General features: G+C 48.1%; 2 protein-coding genes across 2 annotated transcripts in view; both read right to left on the bottom strand.

Moving 5' to 3' along the window:
* Nucleotides 1-2953: 2953 nt before the first annotated feature.
* On the bottom strand, nt 2954-6677 carry Psrc1 (proline and serine rich coiled-coil 1). The gene is made up of 7 exons (XM_042681988.1): nt 6630-6677; nt 6211-6282; nt 6066-6123; nt 4368-4809; nt 3883-4045; nt 3548-3796; nt 2954-3048 (listed from the first exon to the last, which is right to left on the bottom strand). The coding sequence occupies exons 2-7, from the start codon at nt 6227-6229 to the stop codon at nt 2954-2956; spliced, it is 1026 nt and encodes a 341-aa protein (XP_042537922.1). The 5' UTR covers nt 6230-6282; nt 6630-6677.
* Nucleotides 6678-9761: 3084 nt separating this feature from the next.
* Nucleotides 9762-21635, bottom strand: part of Mybphl (myosin binding protein H like) — a 17951-nt gene continuing 6077 nt past the window's right edge. The window contains exons 2-8 of the mRNA XM_042681651.1: nt 17218-17306; nt 16491-16686; nt 16127-16266; nt 15840-15999; nt 15330-15466; nt 14399-14585; nt 9762-9863 (exon numbers count right to left, since the gene is read on the bottom strand). Coding sequence (XP_042537585.1) covers nt 9823-9863; nt 14399-14585; nt 15330-15466; nt 15840-15999; nt 16127-16266; nt 16491-16686; nt 17218-17306 — 950 coding nt within the window. The 3' untranslated portion in view covers nt 9762-9822. The remainder of the gene's footprint in view (nt 9864-14398; nt 14586-15329; nt 15467-15839; nt 16000-16126; nt 16267-16490; nt 16687-17217; nt 17307-21635) is intronic.

Genomic DNA, 21635 nt, shown 5'->3' with positions numbered 1-21635 from the left:
CCAAGGAAGAGTTGAGGAGTGGCAGCATGTCTACACCAGAACAGGGGGGAACTGGGTGGTTAGAGAGGCTGCATAGACCAGGCAGAGTTTGTTTTTTGGGGCAGATCAGTAGATTAGGGGAGCTGGTTAAGTGACCAGTGGGAATTTAAGGGTACCCAGTGGCTAGGTACTTTCCAACACCCACAGTGTGGACCATTCTCATTTTTTTCCATTGGAAAATGTAGCAGCTGCTCAAACTGGTATTAAGTGTTCTGAAACATTACTGCTGGTCCCATGTTGTGTTTGTCAAAGGCTCATTGAACAAACTAGAAAAGGAGTTAACACAGGGCAGTGTAAGGGAGTAATGGTGAACACACAGCCTAGAACCAGACTGAGGGACTTAATCTCTGTGTCTTAGTTTTTCTTCCTACAAAACGACAATGCTAACAGCATTGCCTAATTGAGCTTTGGAGGATTAAATGAGTTAACACATGTGAAGTATTTAGAACAGTTCATGGTGTAATGTAAGAGGCCAATGAACTGCTTCAGTTGGTGCTCCTGAGGCGGAGCAAGAAGTGGATGACAAATAGAAAGCAGGCCAAAAGGGAAGTGGGCCAGCAGGTAGTTGGACGAGAAAGGCAGCTTTGACAAACGCTGCCAACAAAATGCTCTTTAAATCAATTTTGGAGTGGAAGCCATGGGGGATGGAAGCAAAACTCAAAAATGGAAATGCACTTTCCGGCCACCAGGTGGCGATAGCACAAGTCAGTTGCTGAGTTTGCCTCTTAAGGCCCCATGGGGGGTACACACAGTCCTCAAGCCTTGCCCTTCACCCCACCCCCACCCCCTGCCCCGTTGGCTGTGCTCTGGCTAGCTGATAGTCCAGGTACTAGGTGCTTCAGCCAGGGCATAAGGTGCCCAAAAGGTTCTCCTCGTTACACCCAGTGCAGCAGGAAGCTAGGAAGCCCATCCGAAGTTTTCTTTCCTTATGCTAGAATTTTTCCAGAACCAAACATACATATGTATGCAAGGCTGCTGAATCTCAGGGACTGGGAGGGGCGCTTCACTCCGCACAACTGAGGAAGGCACCTCATGGGCATACTTATGAGCAATGTGTGGACATAGACTTGGCAGTCCACTTTCCTTTGCTTAGTTCCACACAGTGTTCTTTGAAAACTCCTAAGGAATTCAGAATTTGGTTGAGGAAATGGAGCTGTGGCTCAAGTAGAAGAGTGTCTGCCTGCCTTGAGCAGAAAAAGCCCAGTAAGAGCACAAGGTCCTGAGTCCCGTGCACAGGTATGTGTGTGTGTGTGTACATACAATGAAACAATTTGGATGAACCACCAGAAAAACCAGAAGTGGCACTGTAGCTCAAGTGGTAGAGCACTCATCTTGAACTGAAGAGCTTAGGGACAGGGACAGTGCCATGGCCCAGAGTCTAAGCTCCACGACTGACAAAAAAAGAATAGAATTTGGGTTACAAAAATCAACAGCTACAAATAGGAGAGCAACCCTAAGCTAAATCTGTTAGCATCTTGGTTATTCTATAAACACATACCAACTTGTGCTCAAACACTGTCTAAATAATGCCATGCTCTGACACATATAAGTAGTAGTAGTTCTCAAATCTAGTAGGGCAATGAACAGAGAAGACAGAAAACTAATAATGTGAGATAGCATGTGACAGTGTGTTCTAACATCTTCTGACTAAGGGGTTCAGGACACTACCAAAGGCCTCTTCACATGTGTAGAGCAGACAAGAAGCTGGTGAATTCCCTGGATAGAAGCTCCACTGTTTTACCAGAAAAGGACATTCAAGTTTAGCATGAATAATAGCAACAACCTCATGCACTGTGAATTAAGCTATACTTAACTGTGACCTGACCCTTAAATAATATAGAAACCCACAGAAAGAAGTCTATTCCCACTGAATGGTAATGGGAAGGTTAGGGAGTCATAGCCTGATATACTCAAAACTTAGGAAGTCTTAGGAGCTATTCAGGCCTCTGTCTGGTTCCCTTGCTAGAATTAAAGAGGTATACTCCAAATCTGTTAAGTCTACTTTAATATACACAAAAAATACAAAAATACATTCACTTTATTTTTAAAAATGAAGACTGGTATTTCTCATCAACTGGTTTGTGAGGAGTCACAGAATTCACAGGAAACAAGTTCTGGAGAGCAAGTGCTTGCCTCGCCTCTCCAAACAGGCTTGAGAACAATGGAAGATGTGATTCCAAATCTTTCCTCGAAGGACAGGGAGAATGGCTATAGAAGCCGTTATGTGGATTGGATTACATGTGGAATACCATATTTATGTGTGGTAAAATGTCTACTGAATACAGACCCAGGAAGAAGATGACTATTCTTCAGGATTGACCCCAAGACTGGAGGTAAAGAGGACAAGCCACTTGCCTGCATTTCTCATTTTCCATTTCATAACTAGGAGGTGACCTCTTCTCCTCTCATCTTCTTCTGTGCCAGACAGTTTGAGTCTCCTCCAGCTCAATCTACCCCATCCCATGGTCTCCACTCCCAGGGGATTGGCTCTGGCAGCATCTATTCTTCCTGTTACTGGGGCAGAATGTGCTAGAATCTGGACCTGCTGGTAGAGGTGCATGCAGGCAGTGATTGTAGTAGTTTGCTATTGGATTCTTACTTGCTGTCCTGATTGCTTTACCTGAAAAGACAAAAGGAGGAACTGCTTTAAAGTGCTCATCTGTCATCAAGCTGAGTTCAAGTCCCTGTGAAGTGGGAAGAAATGAGACCCTTGCACTGTTCAAAAATAAATGTACTCATTACCTGACTTGTGCAACTGTAACCCTGTACATGACCTTACAGTAAAAATTAAAAATAAAAATAAAGATATGAGATCTTTGTCACCGCCCTCCACCCCCATCTTTTCATCTCGAATTCAAGGATGCCATGGCCCGGAAGTTTGGAAGCCCAGATAATGGGGGTGGAGGGACCCATCTTACCTAGTAGGTCCCAGGACTGCAACTTTTCTGGGGGGCTGCAGACTGCTTCGAGTGGCACTAGCCACAGGAAGATTTGCTCGCTGAGAAACAGCTTGATAAGAGTTAACAAAAGAAATGAGTTAGTGATAAGTTTCAGTGACCTCAAAAAGGAGTAACAGGAGCTGGGTGCTGGTGGCTCACACTTGTAAACCTAGCTATCCAGGAGGATGAATCTGAGGATCATGGTTCAAAGCCAGCCCAGGCCGAAAAAGTCCATGAGACTCTTATCTTCAATTAACCAGCAAAAAAGCAGGAAGTGAACACCTTAATAATACAATAAAACACACACACCCATGCACACAAAGTAATAAAAGATAAAGGCAATGTGCTTCTCGCCAAAGGACAAATCATAAAGTGCTTGGAAATCAAAGCTTGGTCTCTGCCCAGCTCCACATTCTCTCTGTAACTCAGCCTCCTCATCTTCACACAGAGAGATCTTTTGTAAGGAAGATAAAGTGGTCGCTGCCGTGGCTCTGGGAAGTTGAAGTGAAGCTGAGCCAGAGACTATTTCCTTCTTTTTTGGTTTCTTACCTGTGTCCACTCTTTCTTACCTCTCTGCCCTGTAGCACTTGGTCTTGGAAGCCCTTTCCTGGTTGACAGAGAATTGGGAGGTAGGGCACCTTTGCCAGGTGGCACACTCCGGTTGGTGAGTGGCATTCGGCTGGCAGGCCTGGGGATGGCCGAGGGAATAGGTAGTCGACTGGAAGACTTAGCCGCTGTTCCCTGTGGCCTAGACAGGTGTTGAGAGTTGCTGGTTGAAGGTTGTGGAGCCATTACTGGTCTGACAAGGGTAGGAGGGCCTGGTGAAAAGGATTAGAGTCATTTCAAGGTAAGTTCTACTTCTTTCCTCCTCCCATCACCCACAGCTGTGTTGTCTGGGTCTCACTTGTGGTGGATCTGGCACTGGGCCCAGCTTTCCCCCGGAGCGGAGGCCCAGCTTTTCCCCGGGGTGGAGGCCCAGCCTTCCCCCGGGGTGGAAGAGTTGATCGTGCAAGAGGAGATGATGCTGGGCTTTTGGATGCAGGGAACAGATTGCAAGTGTGTGACTCCTGCAACAGACAGAGGGGGGAAAAAGAGTAGATTGGAGGGTTATCTGTTCTGATTTAAGGGATTCAGAAGTAGCCATAAGGAGTGGTATAGATCCCAGTGAAGAAGGCAGAGTTTAGCTGCCAATATTATCACCATTATTTCAGAGCCCTAGAGACACTGTAGTAAATGCTTTTTTTTTTTTTTTTTTAAATGGTATTTCATCTAATTCCAATTCCAGGGATAGAATTACAATCCCCATTTGATCCACGAGGAAACTGCTCTATGCCTTCTGTGTGTCATATACTGTTCGGGTACACATGCAACTACGTCCTCCAAACTCACTCTCTTCGCATTGGAGGGCCTCTTTCCAGATGTCACTCGAGGAGTCCTGGCTGACCCCTTCTTATCACTGCTCCGGAGATGGGGTGTCAGGCTGCTGGGGGAGGGTGTGCTCCAAGCCAAAGAGTTCACAGTGGGCAGCAGGTCTCGGACAGGACTGTCCTTCAACACAAACGTCTCTCGCCGAGGGCTGGGCTTCCCTCGGCGAGGCCCGGGGCTCTCACTGGCGCCTTCTCCATCCTGCAGGGCACACTGCTCGAGCTGAGCTGCCAGCCGGTTGGCTTCATCAAGGATCTCCTCCAGCTTCTCTGGGCTGAGCGGGCCTAAGCTGAACCGCACACCCTGCGGGGCAGCAGCCACTGCGTTTGGGTTACTTCTATGGGACAGGCCCCGTCGGGGTGGTTTCTCTGGAGTCATCAACACTGCTATGTCCTTCTCCTCATGACTAAGACAGAAAACAAATGTGGTAACACACACACACACACACAAGAGCAGAAGACTTTACAGGATCAAAATCTCTGCACCAGGGCCAGAGCCACAACCCAAATCCTGAAGCCCATTCTGGCTGCAAGATCTAGCCTCAAGGTGATGAGACCTAAGAAGTCTTTAGCAAGTGGTGATTGATATTGGAAATAATGGCAGAATGAAGATATAGCTAATAGCCAGGCGCCAGTGGCTCACGCCTGTAATACTAGCTACTCAGGAGACAAGATCTGAGGATCAGTTTCAAAGCCAACCCATGAGACTAACTCCAATAAACCACTAGAAAACCGGAAGTGGCACTGTGGCTCAAGCGGTAGAGCGCTCGCCTTGAGCTGAAGAGCTGAGGGACAGCACCCAAGCCCAGCGTTCAAGCCTCATGACCAACCCTCCCCCCCCAAAAAAAAATGCATTTTTTTTTTTTAAATTTTGGTGCCAGTACTGTGGCTTGGACTGAAGGGCTGGGCACGTGTCCCCTAACTTTTTCTCTCAGGCTACCACTCCAGTTTCATTCAAGGCTACCACTCTATTGCTTGAGCCACAACTCCACTTTCAACTTTTGCTGGTTAATTGGAGATGAGTCTTGCAGACTTTCTTGCATGGGATGGCTTTTTTTTTTTTTTGTCTGTCACGGGGCCTAAACTCTGGGCCTGGACACTGTCCCTCAGCTCTTCAGCTCAAGACTAGTGCCCTACCACTTGAGCCATAGCACCACTTCTGGCTTTTTCTGCTTATGTGGTGCTGAGGAATCGAACCCAGGGCCTCATGCATGCAAGGCAAGCACTCTACCACTGAGCCACCTTCCCAGCCCCCATGGGATGGCTTTGAACCTGGATACTTGGTCTTAGCTTTCTGAACAGCTAGGATTATAGAAGTGGGCCCCTAGCATCCAACTTGTTTTTGTTTTTTTGAGACAGGGTCTCATTATGCAGCTCAGACTGGGCTCAAACTCATGATCCTCCAGCCTCAGATTCGTGGGTGCAGGGATTACAGATGCATGCTACCATATCTAGTGCATTTACCTTTCTTAATATTCTGAAATCTCACTCCAGCTTCTCTTTTCTCCTCACTAAATGAGGCCCGAGCCCACCAACCCTGAGTGCACCAAACCTTGCTAAATTACCAACACTGACTCCAGAGGCTAACAGCAATTTAGCCATAAGAGTTGGAGCCAAAGGGGTGCGGATGGAGGAGAATAAGTAAGCCTAAAGGAACTGATACCTATCAGATGGAGACAGCCCTCCGAAGTCCAAGGTCTCATCCATAATAAACTTGACATCTGGAGGGAAAAGAAAAGTAGATGCCTGCCTTCAGTCCCTGACAGGCCCTCCATCTCAGAGCCTCAATCTTCCCAGGACTCCCTTACCTTCCTCTAAATCCTCCATAGCAGACGCGAGCAGAATCCTCAGTAGCAGAAGAGAGTCAGCTCACACCTGGGCTGGAGAGAAAACAGACCTACCTTCAGGTATCCCATCCTGCCCAAGGCCCCAGCTAGATTCAAGGTGCAAGGCAGGGAGGGGGCGGGAGGCCGAGGGTAAAAGCAGACACCCAGGATCCTCACCCGCCCGGTGACCTCCCGCGAAAGCTACAGTGAGATCCCGCCCTCCAGTGTCCCGACCTTCTCTGGCCCAGCTGGTTTGTAAATCCCACCTTCCTCCCAACTACTATCCTCCGGGGTTTTTCTCTTTCGAAGTCACCTTTCCATTGCCCCCGGCACCACACCTGCACCACCCCTCCAACCCACAGCCAGTCTCCACACACACCCCCTCCCACCCCCCGCCTTACCTTCCACGCAAGACGCTTTCTTCTTGCAACTGGGTCCCGGGAATCGGCTCTTAGGGGGCGTGGCTTCTTTCGAATTTCTCAGGTCCCACCCACTCTTGCCACATACACACAATCATTGGTGGATCCTCAGGGGGCGGGGCCGCGCAGGGCTGCCACCGATAGTCTGCAGGGGGGAGGGGTGGATTGAAGATGTAGCGACCGTAGAGCGGTTCTCCAATAGGTCCATCCGAGAGGTCGGAGGTCCATAGCCGGGGAGGTGGGCGGAGTCTGCGTGTACGTGCGCATGCCCAGGAGTCCCTCCTTCAACTTCCAGGCGGGAAGCCGTGCAGCGCGCCGGAGAACGAGCCAATCAGCGTGGACTTCGCGCCCCGCCCCAGCCCTCGGCCCGCCCCGTCCTCGTGGATCCCCGCCGCTGGGAGTCGTTTGCGGGCGCCGCTCCGCCTCCCTGCGGAGCTTTTCCCTGCGCTCCTGCGGTCCTAGGGAGTGGCACGTGGCTGTTCACCCCGACACTGACGTGCTGCCGGCGGAGATCCGCTCCCAGGGCGCATCCCACAGCGCCGCTTTCGCTCGGTTTCCTCACGTGTGGCTTTTCCCCACCGTTTGTATCGTAGGTCCCCGGAGGCTCCCCGCGGGTCCCACACCGCATTGCCCTTTCCTGGCGTCCCAGCCCGGGAGGCTGCAGGCCGGCAGCGGCGCGGCTGGCTGGGCTTCACCCGATCCCCGACCTCGGTTCGCTGATCGGTGCCACGGGGACCCTCGGGGTTCGAGGGTTAGGAAGGTAACTGTGAGATTGAAGCTTTGTACCCTGTGCCCCTAGCCCAGGGCCTAGGCCGCCAGGTAATAGAGGAAGGCGGGGGAGCCGTGCTGTAGACAAAGAGCCTGAGCTCCCATTCTCTGGATTCATGGCCGGGGGGGGGGGGGGGGGGGGGGGTCCTTCCTAGGATTTGTCTGCGAAGTGGAGATCAGCAGGAGGGAGATGTGCCTGTCACGGATGCACAGCAGCCTTGGAATTCAGCAGAGGGGAAAGGGGAAAGGAGGCCCGAGGGGCAGAGCTCATTTCAGTGTCAGTGAGGCCGAGCCGTAGGTGGAGATGGATTCAAGGTCTAGGGAGGGTGGGACATCAGAGCCAGTGGCTTTTGTCTCTCAAGCAAAATCGAGGCAAAAGAGATTAGAAGGGAATAAGCTGGTAAATGACTGCCGTCCTTCTTCCCTTAGGAGCAACCTGAGCCCAGGATAACACTAGACTTCTTCACCCACCCCTCCAAGAGCAGGCAAGGAAGCCTTAACCAGTTGAAAGTTGTTCATAAGCTTCAGTTTCCTGCCACTAAATGTGGTGTGTGTGTGTGTGCGTGTGCGCGCGCGCGCGCGCGTGTCAGCCTTGAACTCAGGGCCCGGGTGCTGTCCTAGAACTTCTCTCTCTTCCTCTCCCTTTCTCCCCCACTTCTCTATCTCCCCCCCCCTCCCCGCCACCCCGGAGTCTGGCACTCTACCACTTGAACCACAGCTCCACTTCTGTAGTTAATTGGAGATAAGAATCTCATGGACTTCCTTGCCCCAGCTAGCCTTGAACCCTGATCCTCAGAACTTAACCTCCTGAGTAGCTAGGATTATAGGCATGAGCTACCAGTGCCTTGCAAATTGCAGTGGGAGAGACAGAAAGAACTGAAAACAAGAAAAGATAGGGGATGGATCTTTTGTCTTCGTTAGAATGACAGAAAAGCAGAAAGTAAAGATTTCATGCCCCCAAATTCTTCACTTAGCGTAAGACCAACTCACTATTCTGGGAAGTATTTTATGTTTGTTTTCCCTATTTCAAAACAATGTGTACATGGTTATCTGTTTAGGGTTTTGGATGATGAATTAATGAATAAATGATACTCCCTCCCAGGCAGTATCCTTAAACACAATTTATCGTCACACTGAACAAGACTGCAGGTTTGGTGCGAAGATTTTCTTTCTCAACTGAGAAGGATGAAGATATATTAAGTTTCAGAGAGGGCCATTGAGTAATTAAACACAGCAGAAGCTGAAGTCTGAGGCATCATAAATGAAGTTATTCCACCACTTCCTGACCTGGGACTCAGATCTCTCCTCTCAATTTTTTTTGGCCAGTCCTGGGGCATGAACTCAGGGCCTGGCTGCTATCCGTGAGAATTTTTGCTCAAGGCTAGCACTCTACCACTTAAGCCACAGTTCCACTTCCACCTTTTTGGTGTTTAATTAGGAAGTTTTAAGACTGGCTTTGAGCCACAGTCCCTCAGATCTCAGCCTCCTGAGTAGCTAGGATTACAGGTGTGAGCCCCTGATGCCTGGCTCCCCGCCTCTCAAATTCTTAAACCAGGGTTGGGAATGTGGCTTAGTGGTAGAGTGCTTGCTTAAGCAAGCCCTGGGTTTGATTCCTTAGTACTACATACACAGAAAAAGCCAGAAGTGGCTCTGTGGCTCAAGTGGTAGAGTATTAGCCTTGAGCAAAAGAAGCTCAGGGACAGTGTCCAGGCCCTGCGTTCAAGCCCCAGAACAGGCAAAAGGCCCTAGAAATGATTTGCATGACTATTCTCTTATTTCTCCAGTGGTAGTATATAAGTAGGAACAATCTAGGTGCATAGAAAGTTGTTGATACATGCCATACAGTGGGTGTTTTGTGACATGGGAGCTTGAGTATCACAGACTAGTCTAGTTGAGAAGGGTTGAAATAGCCACTTTAACTGGAAGTAAGCAAGGGACATCTTAGCCCTCAGGTCTTAGGCTATCTTTAAGAGCTATATGTGTGTCTGTGTATGAAGGTATGCAACCTCCCGTTTGCTGCTTAGTGATGAACGTGCATGTGTTATCCCAATAGAGGAAGACAGCAAGTGGTGGTCATTTTTTTTTTCAACACTTCATCCCATGTAGAATTCAGTTCACTTCTGTCATAGACCATCCAGGGAAATAGCATATCAGAAACCCCTGTAGAAGAGAATGTGGATATGAAGTAATAGAAGAGAGGAGAGAGAGGAAAAGAGAAAGAAAGGGAAAGGGAAGAGAGGAGAGGGGAGGGGAGGGAAAGGAAGGGAAGGAATCTTAGGGCTTTGGGATTCATATAGTCTGGGTAAGTGTTTCTCCCATATGCAAAGGCTCAATTGGGGACACTTATGCATTGAAAATCCACACATTTATTTTGATCAGTCCAAATCAGGCACTGCACTGAAGCTCCTTAGGAACAAAATCTTGTCATGGTCAGGCTTGCTGGAGGCTCTGAAAAGAGAAAGTATATTGTAGCCACCAAAGCAAACAGCACAGCTGGGACTCTGCGGCTGGCCCTCTTTGTCGTCCTTTGTTCCTTCTGTCCTGGGCTGAGGATGCACCACTCACCCTGCTTCACCGTGAAGGAGGAAAGAGAGCAAGAACGAGCTCCAACACCACACAGCATTGGCAGTAGGGGTAGAAAGAAGAAAACTGCCTTTGCAAGCCAGCTGGCAGCCAGCTTTCCCAAGGAGAGTGTGCTTTTAATTCACCTCTTAGGGTTTTCATTTGCTGCATATCAGTGGTGAGCTTAAATAAATAGCTTAGGGATTGAATTCATGATCACTGTTGCTCAGCCAAGAGCTGCAAGTCAGAGGGGGCACTGGGAGCTGATTCTCTTTCTTTCCCACAAGCCTCTCTCCACTTTACTCATCAGTTTATGCACAGAATCTCCCCTCGGAATAATTCAGAATTTGAAGGAGTTAATCAAGTTGTAAATGATGATCCACTGGCTCTCTGCCAGTAATGGATGGTTCAGGAAAACCACACACCCACATGTTAGGTTATTGTTGATATAACAATGAAACTTGGTGATATGCTTCTCTTGGATAGGAAGGAGTACTTACAGGAAAATATTCACAAGTTAGTCTTGTTTTTTGCCCTGCTTATGCTATTTAATAAATTGACAGGAGCAGCCTCTTGTCCCTATCCACCATCACTGGGTGGCAGACACATCTCTTCCTCTTCCTCCTCCATATTAGGACTTTGAACTCAGGGCCTGGGTGCTGTCCTTTCGCTTTTTTGCTCAAGGCTGGTGCTCTACCACTTGAACCATACCTTCACTTCTGTTTTTTGGAGATTAATTGAATATGAGTCTTATCGACTTTCCTGCCAGAGCTGGCTCAAACTGTCCTCAGATCTCAGCCTCCTGAGTAGCTAGGATTCGAGGCCTGGGCCCAGCTGTTTTCTTTATTCTTAACTGTTTCTTTGACATCTTTTTTTTTAATCGTACCTGCCCCTTGGATGAGGTACATGGTTTGATTCTTATCATCAACTTGGGGAGTACAAACACATAGATAATGTAACAAAAGTAGAATTTATCTATGGCAGTTCCCTCCCCAGGAGTAACAGTATTAGCTAAAAAAAAGTGGTCATGAAGGGGTACCTGACTGAGAGGCCCAGGCCCAGGCATCCATTTCAGCCTTGGCCACACTACCATAAACAGTGCATCACGCTAGCCCTCCTTCCTTACCTTTCTCACGTGTCATGTCCTCAGGTAGCTCAATGAGGAGCTGTAAGAATGCAGACATTTCTCCATGTCAACATCTCAGAAATGTCTGAGAACCCTTCTGTCAGAGCATTAGGAAAACAATGTACTATTTAAGCTTTTGGGAAGTCCATGGTGCTAGTTAGGGAATCTACACATAGCTAAAGAATGGGATTGAAAATAGCCATGCACACAAAGGTGCAATGCCTATGTGATGCTGTTGATATAAAATAATATTTATCGGGCTGGGAAGGTGGCTCAGTGGTAGAGTGATTGCCTTGTATGCATGAGGCCCTGGGTTCGATTCCTCAGCACCACATAAGCAAAAAGGAAAAAGCTGGAAGTGGCGCTGTGGCTCAAGTGGTAGAGTGCTAACCTTGAGCTGAAGAGCTGAGGGACAGCGCCCAAGCCCAGAGTTCAGGCCCCACGACCGACCCCCCCCCCCAAAAAAAAATATTTATCAAAATAAACTCCAGCAAATGGAAAGAGTTTTCTCTTTCTTTTCTTTCTTTCTTTCTGTCAGTCATGGGACTTGAACTCTGGGCCTGGGGCTGTCCCTGAGCTCTTCAGCTCAAGGTGAGTGCTTTACCACTTGAGCCACAGTGCTACTTCTGTTTTTTTCTACTGACTTACTGGAGATAAGAGTCTCATGGACTTTCCTGCCCAAGCTGGCTTTGAATGGTGATCCTCAGATCTCAGTGTGAGCCACCGGCACCCAGTGGATTTTTCTTTTTAAAAAGCTATTTGGGTCTGGGAAGGTGGCTCAGTGGTAGAGTGCTTGCATGCATGAGGTCCTGGCTTCTATTCCTCAGCAACACAGAAGCAGAAAAAGCCAGAAGTGGCACTATGGCTCAAGTAGTAGAGTGCTAGCCTTGAGCTGAAGAACTTAGGGACAGTGCCCAGGCCTATGACATACAAAAAAAAAATTATTTTACTTTTTTTATTGTTGTTATAAAGGTGATGTATAGAAGGGTTACAGTTATTTGAGTCAAGTAAAGAGTACATTTCTTATTTTTCTTTTCTTTCTCCTTCCTTCCTTCCTTCCTTCCTTCCTTCCTTCCTTCCTTCCTTCCTTCCTTCCTTCCTTCCTTCTTTCCTTCCTTGTGTGTATAGGTAGGTAGGTAGGTCCTAGAGCTAGAACTTAGGGCCTAAGTTCTGTCCCTGAGCTTCTTTTGCTCAAGGATAGCACTCACTAGACACTGTGTGCCACTATGGGCCACAGTGCTATTTTCAGCTTTTGTTGTGATTAATGAGAAATAAGAGTCTCACACGGATGTTTCTGCCCAGGATGGCTTTCAACCACGATCTTCAGATCTCAGCCTCCTTCTGAGTAGTTAGGATTACAGGTATGAGTCATCAGCACCAAGCAAGAATACATTTCTTTTTGGACAATGTCACCCTTTCCCTTGCTCTCTCCCAGTTTTTCCCTCCCATCCCCACCCACAAGTTGTATAGTTCATTTTCAACATAGTGTCCAGTAAAACCCATTGTTGCATTTGTTCACCCATTGTCCCTCCATTTCGGTGCCTCTCTCTTTATATTCCCAAAGACATATAAACAGACAAACAGAACAAAAAGTAAAAAAAAAAAAATACAGCACAAAAAAAACAACTCTTGTTTTCATTTCCTGGAGTTAAGTTCAATAAACGTTATTTTGTATGATCAGATGCACATAGGTATTATGCCTTTCTCTTCCTCTTCTAAGAGTATTCCCCTTTGGTCTCACTGTGTGTGAATGTCTAGAGACCTGTATAATTTATTATGTCCCAGTATTTTAGATCAAGCTTCTGCATATGAGAGAAAACATGTGCTGTCTCTCTGAGCTTGGCTTACCTCATTTAACATGATTTGTTCTAGGTCCATCCATTTCCCTGCAAATGGCATAATATCGTTCTTTCTAATGGCTGTGTAAAATTCCACTGTGTATAGGTACCACATTTTTTGGATCCACTCATCTATTATAGGGCATTTAGGCTGTTTCCACAACTTGGCTATTGTGAATAGGGTAGCAGTAAACATGGATGTGCAAGTGTCTTTATGGTATCCTGGCTTGCCACGTTCTGGGAAGATGCCCAGGAGTGGTATGGCTGGGTGGTAGGAAAGGTCTATGTTTAGTTTTTTGAGGAACCTCCAGACTACTATCCAGCATGGTTGAACTAGTTTGTATTCCCACCAACAGTACAATAGAGTTCCTTTTTACCCATCCTTTCCAACATTTGTTGTTCTTTGGAGGTTTTTTCTTTCTTGTTGTTTATATTTTCTTTTTGTCTTTGGGAGGGCAAGGCAGGGTATAGAAATGGAAGGACAAAGAACAAACAAATGCAGCAGTGGTACTCACTAGACACTATGTTGAAAATGAACTATACAACTTGTGGGTGAGGATGAGAGGAAAAAACTGGGAGAGAGCAAGGGAAGCAGTGACATTGTCCTAAAAGAAATGTACTGGTGGCTCACGCCTGTAATCCTAGCTACTCAGAAGGCTGAGATCTGAGGATCAAGGTTCAAAGCCAGCCTGGGCAGGAAAATCCATGAGACTCTTATCTCCAATAAACTACTCTGAAAGTGGCACTGTGGTTTAAGTGGTAGAGCGCTAGCCTTATGCAAAACAGAAGCCCATGAAGGTGCCCAGACCCAGTTCAAGCACCAGGACCGGCAAAAAAAAAAAAAAGAGAGAAAGAAATGTACTCTTTACCTGACTTAATGTAACCCCTCTATATAACACCTTTATGATAATAATATAAAAATAGCCATGCACTAATGGCTCACTCATGCCTATAACATTACTCAGGAGGCTGAGGTCTGAGGAATGCAGATGGAAAAGTCTGAAGCTGCAAGTGGAACTGTAGTGCTTAGAGTGCTAACTTTGAACACAAAAGCTCAGGGACAGCACCCAGATCCTAAGTTCAAGCTCCAGGAACAGCGTGTACGCGCGTGCGTGCGCGCGCACACACACACACACACACACACACACAGATCACAACCTGAGTAAGGGCCAGGGAACTTGGGCTCCTCACCTCCAGTAATGTCAATGCCTCTATTAACCAACTCAGGAAATCTTGAATAAACCAATGATTCTCCTGTGCTACAGGTTTCTCCCTATCAAAATGGAAGTAATGGTTCCTATAGTATAGAATTGTGATCGAGAGACATGACAGCAATAATACAAATGGCTCCTCTAATATGGCCTGATATTGATAGAGAGGAGAGGGCCTCCAGGGGGCAGCTCTTCTGCAAGAGCTGCTGGACAGAGATGACCAGACACTAGTTCTCCTGCTCTTACCTTTCACATCCACCCTGCAGTCCACGGATGCCTCCCCCAGAGCATTGACAGCCTTGCAAGTATAGATGCCTCCATCAAAGGGACCTGGCTTGCGGATTTCCAGAGAGCAGATTCCCAGGTGACTGAGGGCTCTGTACTTGGGATTACCTTGGATGACCATCTTGTTCTTCAGCCAGATGATCTTGGGCTAGAATAGAAAGGTGAGGGGGTAGGTGAGTCAGGAAGAACCAATTGCTCTTTCTGGGCTCAGTGTCTGGGACTCTGTTTACAAGGCCTGTAAATAATGGTTCTCTGGAAGCTTCTCTGTCTCTGGTGTTGTGGGAAGGAATTCCCTTCCAGGACCTTCAGCAATGCCCCCAAGCTCCTCCTCCTAGTTGAAAGGTACACTCCAAACCTCATCTTCACCAAGTGTCCTGACAAGAGAAAGGCAGTAACTACTGCTCAAGTAGCCATCATGGGTCTTAAGTGGTAGATATCAGTAGGTAGCTGATCTCTGTTTTGTTTCCTTGCCAGTCCTCGAGCTTGAACGCAGAGCCTGGGCACTGTACCTGAGTGTTTTTGCTCAAGGCTGGCACTCTACCACTTCTTCCCTAGGCAGCCCCCGCTCAGATGAAGCTTGGGTGGGTGTGTAACGAGAAACCAGTGGGATTCCATCACACCTGCCAGATCAACAACTCGAAGCTCATACCCAATCACAGCAGGTCGGTAAGTGTACATCTGTGTGTACAAGGAGCCGACACTAAAGGGAAACACCATTTGCATCCATCCACCCAGAATTACAAATGCCCTGATTGTCCCTAAATTACCTGCTGTTGAAGAGGCAGATGGTGGAGATGGTAGGGGATGCTCAATGAGAAGGCTCTGTGACACAGCTCAAGTTAGGAAGGACAGAAGCTGGGAGCATCTGCCACCCCCAGAACAACCTACTCACCCTGGGAGAAGCACGAACACAGCAGAAGAGCTGGGTGTCATAGCCAGTGACGGTAGTGCAGTCTGCCAGAGGCTGGGTAAACTTTGGGGCTTCGGAAAAGTCCCGCTGGGCAAACCCCTTGGTCTTGTAAACAGTAGCTGTAGGTACCAAGAAGGGCCATGATACAGATCTAACACTTCTGTCCCTCTTCAGCTTTCTTTTCCATCTTCCTTTTTCTTTCCTTTCCCCCCTCCCCTCTCTCTCTCTCTCTCTTTTTTTTTTTTGTCAGTTATGAGGTTTGAACTCAGGGACTGGGCACTGTCCCTGAGCTCTTTTGCTCAAGGCTCACACTCTACCACTTTGAACCACAGCTTCACTTTTGTTTTTCTGGTGGTTGATTAGAGCTAAGAGTCTCATGAACTTTCCTGCCTGGGCTGGCTTTTAACAATGATCCTCAGATCTCAGCCTCCTGAGTAGCTGGGATTATAGGCGTGAGCCGCCAGCATCTGGTTTTAACAGTGTCTCCCTTACCTGCTTTCTGGATGTGGGCCAGGTCAGCTGTGATGGGGGCTGTGTCGCTGAGCCCACACTGGTTTTCGGCAAAGACACGAAAAGCATAGGAGTTGCCAACAATGAGGTCTGAGACAATGCAGCTGGTGCGGTGATAACGCTCTAGCACGGTGAACCAGAGCTGCAGGGGTTCCAGAAGAGGCCAGGCATGAGACCCCTGTCCTGTGAACTCACCCCTCATGGAACTTCCCAGAGGCTCATTCCAGAAGGCTCTGCTCCCCTCCACACACTTCCCAACTGAGCCTCACCCCAGATTTTGTGTCAGCCTTCTGCACAGTGTATCCCAGCAATGCTGTATTGCCTGTATCTTGGGGAGGTGTCCATTGAAGAGCAGCATTGGAACCCCAAACGTCCACCAACTTAATACTCTGAGGAGGACCTGGCTGCTCTGGAAGGGCAAAGCCAAGTCTGGGTATGATCCCCATGCATCGAGGTCATTTGGTGACCCTGTGGCCCCTGCTCTGCTCAGATCCCTGTCTTCCTTCCCATAACAGACACCCAAACTGGGGGTTAGAACACCACCCCAGCTCTCCCAGCTATGTGAGGTTGTTCCTCTTCAGCTCAAAGAGGGAGCTTCTGCAGACCACCTCCCCTCCCCTCTCCCCACCTTACCAATCACCAGGATATCAATGGTGGCTGTGGCCTCCAGCCCACCCAGCTGTACATGGAGTTGGTAGCGACCCGAGTCACTGCGTTGGGCTTCTCTGATGAAGAGGATGGAGTCTTGCTCCCCATTTCTCACACTCACGCGACTTGTGTCCAGGGCACAGCCATCATGTGTCCAAGTAGCTCGAGGTTTGGGCTTTCCCTGAGTGGTGGAGGTCAGGAATGAAGAGCCAGAGAAGTTTCTAGACCCTCCCTGTTGTGGTAGGGGGTCACACTCGACCCATATCCTCAGGGTACCTTGATTTACAGTGTACAGTTCCTTGAGCTACAGGTTGACAGATTCTTCCAGGGGATTTTGTTCTTTTCAGCCATAACTTCAGGATCGTGGGGGCCAGGGAGAAAGGCTTTGTGTTTCCCACCCTCTGATAGTTTAGGGTATGGACATCCAGGACAGTGGATGGGGTGGGGGAAGCGACTTAATAGCTGCCCAAACTCCCAGAAGCCCTCCAAACAGAGCTCCAGTTTCTGCAGAAAATCAGCCTTACCTCCTCCCATAGGGCACACCTTCCCCTCCCCTCCCCCACTGTCAGTGGGTGCAGAATGGATGGATTATCTGCTCTCGGACTTCTGCTGGGGTGGCCCCTTCCTCCTTGGCCTCTGCTAGCAGGGCTCCTGTTCTCTGTCTCCAGATTGAAACTGTGGCCCAGTTCCAGTGTGACGCTGGTTTCATCACCTGGAATGGGATTAGTAGGTTCACCGTGTCCCCAACCTTCCGGATGTAGGTCTGCCTCAGGGCCCGAGGTAGCCAGATCTTGGGGTACTCTGAGTGATTAAAAGAGAGAGAATAGGACATGGATCCTCAGAGAAAGTAGATAGGCGTCCTGTTGCACTCTGGCGACCTTCACTCCTAGTTTAAGTGATAGAATGAGTATTGTCATTGTCTTTTTTTCCTTCTTCCCTTCCCCTCTCTTCCCCTCCTCTCTCCTCCCCTCCCTTCGCCTTCCCTCCCCTTCTTTTCTTTCTTTCTTTTTCTTTCTTTTTTTGTCATCTCCAGGTTAGCACTCTACCACTTGAGCCACAGCGCCACTTTTGCTCTTTCTTTTCTTTTTTCTTTCTCTCTCCCCCTTCCTTTCTTTTCTTTCTTTCTCTTTCTTTCTTTCTTTTTCTTTCTTTCTCTCTTTCTTTCTTTCTCTCTACCCCCTTCCTTTCTTTTTTTCTTTTCTTTCTTCTCTCTCTCTCCTTTTTCTTTTTGCTGGTACTAGAGCTTGAATTTGGGGCCTGGACACTGTCCTTTTTTTCTGCTCAAGCCTGGTACTCTACTCACTTGAACCACAGCTCCTCTTCTCATTTTTTGGTGGTTAGAGATGAGTCTCATGGGCTTTTCCTGCTTGAGCTGGTTTTGAACTGTGAACCTTAGCTCTCAAGCCACCTGAGTAGCTAGACTTACAGGCCAGTCTGCCTTTTCTTCAGGGCTGGGGATGAGCCCAAATCCCCAAGCACTCTACTACCAAGCCACCTCCACACCCCCCCCCCCCCCCCCGCCATTCCCATTATGTTGCTGAGATTTAGGGATGAGCAAAGAGATTGGTTGAAGGAGCCCCAGGAGAGTGTAAAAGACTGCAGAAAGGGCACTGGAATGCAAGCCTGACACTGCTTTAATTTATAACTCTTAACTAATGACTTTCCATCAGCAGAGATTTTCTTTGTTTGTATACAGATGGATCCAGTCCATCTGGTTTGTCTTTTCAGTGCTTTTCGATTGGTCCTTCATAACTCTGCTGGTCTCCAGCCTACATTCAGTGTTCACCTGAACCTCCTAGCACTATAGGAGCAGAAGGATGCTTTCTGCTTTATAGGCAGAGACTATACCCTGGCCACCAGCATTAACACCACCACCCCCCCTCCATGACAAAACTAAAGTCATCACTGAGGGAACAGGCAGGGCATCTGGATCGCTTCCTTTGAGCTCCCAGTGCTCGTTCTTCCCATAGCTGGACTGATCTGTTTGTATAAACAAAATCTGGGAAAGATTAGATCCACTGCTCACTTCCTCTTGATCTCCCAGGCCTGTTCCAGCTAGTGGAGATTAGGGGACATTTATTGGCTGCCAAAATGAAGACAGGAGATGGTCAGAAAGCGCTGAGTGCAGGTCTAGACAATGAACACATGTCCCTTTCCCCTCTGGGTCTGCTGAAGACCACCTTGACCTGCTTAACTACAAACATCCTAGCTAGTTCTCATGGGGACCTGCCAGAGGCTAAATCGTGTCCGAGCCTTCCTGAGGCTTTCTTCCTTTCTCCAGCATGGACAGTCCCCTGCTGTAACTAGAATGTGACAGAGCTCAGTTCCCACCAACCGCACAGGCCTCCCAGCCAAAATTCATTCCTAGCAGTTGGACAAACTCCACCCTTGATACATTCCTTCAGCAAACAGTCTGATTGCTTGATAGCAGATTCCAGCCATTTTGATAACATACATCTCCCTGTGGCTACATTCCGTAGCCCTCAGCAACCCAAGTATGTTTACTTCTAGATCAGATGTTTAAATATGTACATTGTATACAGCAGAGCCCAAATGATGTTTAAAATAAAATAAACAGCAGTTCAATTATGTTCTTTGAGACCACCTCCCATTACACTCTCAAGATCCTTTATAAATGAATATAAATATGCAGTGCTCACTGCCCATTTCATTAATCTAGTTGTGTGTGTGTGTGTGTGTGTGTGTGTGTGTGTGTGTGTGTGTCTGTCTGTCTGTCTGTCTGTCTGTGCCTGTGTCTCTGTTTGTATGTGTCCTACAACTTCAACTCAAGGCCTGGGCCCCGTCCTTGAGTTTTTGTGCTCAAGGCTAGCACTCTACCATTATGGGTAACAACTTTACTTCTGGTCTTTTTGATGGTTAATTGGAGATAAATAAGAGTCTCATAGACTTCCCTGCCCAGGCTGGCTTTGAACTGTGATCCTCAAATCTCAGCCTCCTGAGTAACTAGGATTACAGATGTGAATCTCAGGTGCCTGACTTAGTTTCCTTTTTTCCCCCCTGTGTGGCTGTGCCTGTCTGGGTCTAACCCTTGAGAACTAAGGAGACTCGAATGAATGTTCTGGGTAAGAACAGGACAGTGATAGAGCCCAGGCCACGTAGCGACTGCGCTCTAGCCTGCTTGTCCTCTGCTGGCCCTGGTGGTTGGAGGCGGCAGGAACACTGCAGAAGTGTTGTGTGATGAGTTACTCTCCTGTGGCCATCTTAGCAACCAAGGAATTGGAAACCGGCAGATATATGAAAGTTTGTTTTGTTTGGTTTTGTTTTTTAGAGAGTTATAATTGGAAAGGAAAGTGAAATGTCTTGTTGGCCTTGGCCCCCTTGCTGCATGGAGGAAATGACCCTTTATACTTGCAGGGGAGAGGACCCAGAAAAGTCTGTCCTCTGGGGCTACTGACAAGAATATCAATTATTAAAGGCCTTGGTGAGCAACTAGAACAAGGTAATGACTGGAAAGAAAAGGGTTCAGGGTGACACATTACCTGGTGCACTCCAGGCTCGTTGTGAAGTTGTGCCTGGCATCTAAGACCGCTGCCTCCCACGGAGGATATAGCTCACGCCTATAATCCTAGCTACTCAGGAGGCTGAGACCTAAAGATCGCAGTTTGAAGTTAGCCAAAGCACCAAGTCCATGAGACATTTATCTCCAATTAATTACCAAAAAGCCAAAAGAGGATCCGTGACTCAAGTGGTAAAACACCAGCCTTGAGGGAAAAAATCTAAGAGAAAGCACCCAGACCCTGAGTTCGAGTCCTGGTACTGATGCGCGCATGCGTGCACAAGCGTGTGCATGTTCACACACCCACCCACCACCACAAGACTCATTCTTGGTGCATGACTCAACTGTCTGCTAACCTGCCCCTCCCAGTGTGGGCCTAGGGCTAGGTTCAGAGTCAGGGCTCTGCGACAGGGAGAGAAAAGGCAAAGAAGTAAGATGAAGGTAGACCGACACAAGTAACTCACACCTGTAATCCTAGCTACTTCAGGAGGCTGAGATCTGAGGATCAAGGTTCAAAGCCAGCCTAGGCAAGAAAGTCTTATGAGACTCTTAACTAATTAACCACCAAAATGTCAGAAGTGAAGGTATAATTGGAGTGGTAGAGTGCCAACCTTAAATAGAAAAGCCAAAACCCAGTACTGGTGTGCGCGTGCATGCACACACACACACAAGAAAGAAGATGGAGGGATAAAGGACTGAAAAGTATTGACTTATCATGCCTAGGAGAAATGCCAACTGAGGCCTACTCTGTCTGGATCTCAGGCGGGCAACAGGCCTTTATGGATAGAGATGTACATTTATACTCGCATTTCTTTAGGAATCATCACTCAAACTATTGAGAAAAAGGAAAGGAATAGGCTTGTAGGAGTAATGTAAGCCAACGAGGGGGACGAGGGGAGGATTTAGGTTGGTGGCCTTTGAGGTCCCAGGAAGCTCGCTGGGAGAGCAGGGAGGAAGGAGGCAGCAATGGAGGTGGAGGCTCCTCCCTGGAGGGGGTTTCCAGACCGGCATCACCCACTCCTACTTCGTAAGTGGGATTGCCTAAGGAGACAATGGGACTGACATCACCAGAGTACCTCAACTCTCTGAGGGTAAGTAGGCAGAGCTCTACTCTCAGTAGGCTCCCAGGATAGGCAGAGGACCACCTTGAGGCTGACCAAGTACTGGGGTGCAGAAGGGAGCTTGGCCGTTCCAGATGCCCGTCAGCAAGGAGTTTCTCCAGCCTCTTCCCCGCTCACCCCAGGCAGCAATCTGACCCTGGGCTTAGAGAAGGCTTATTTGAGGCAGCTCCGTTCACACCTCCAGAGACAGGCGAGGTGTAAATTGTACCGACCTTGGGGAGACAGGCTTCCCCTGCACCCAAGGGCTTTCTCCTCCTCAGATGCCAGGAAGATAAGCACCACCAGCATCCGAGCCTTCAAGCAAAGCCTCAGCTTTCTCAGGCCAAGGCTGTGATGGCCACAGCTTCGTTTTGTTCTTTTCTCCCCCTCACAATCTTGGAAGGACAAAGCATTTGAAAGGCATTCTTTGTAAGTCATTGACTTCTGAGCCAAGTTACTCTCCATACTTTGGTCTCGCTCCAACAGTGTATCTAATTATTTATGGAAAAATTT

The sequence above is a fragment of the Dipodomys spectabilis genome, unplaced genomic scaffold (assembly GCF_019054845.1).
Source record: "Dipodomys spectabilis isolate Male_0828 unplaced genomic scaffold, ASM1905484v1 ptg000002l, whole genome shotgun sequence".
Taxonomy (NCBI): Eukaryota; Metazoa; Chordata; class Mammalia; order Rodentia; family Heteromyidae; genus Dipodomys; species Dipodomys spectabilis.
This window is presented reverse-complemented; position numbering and strand designations above follow the sequence as displayed.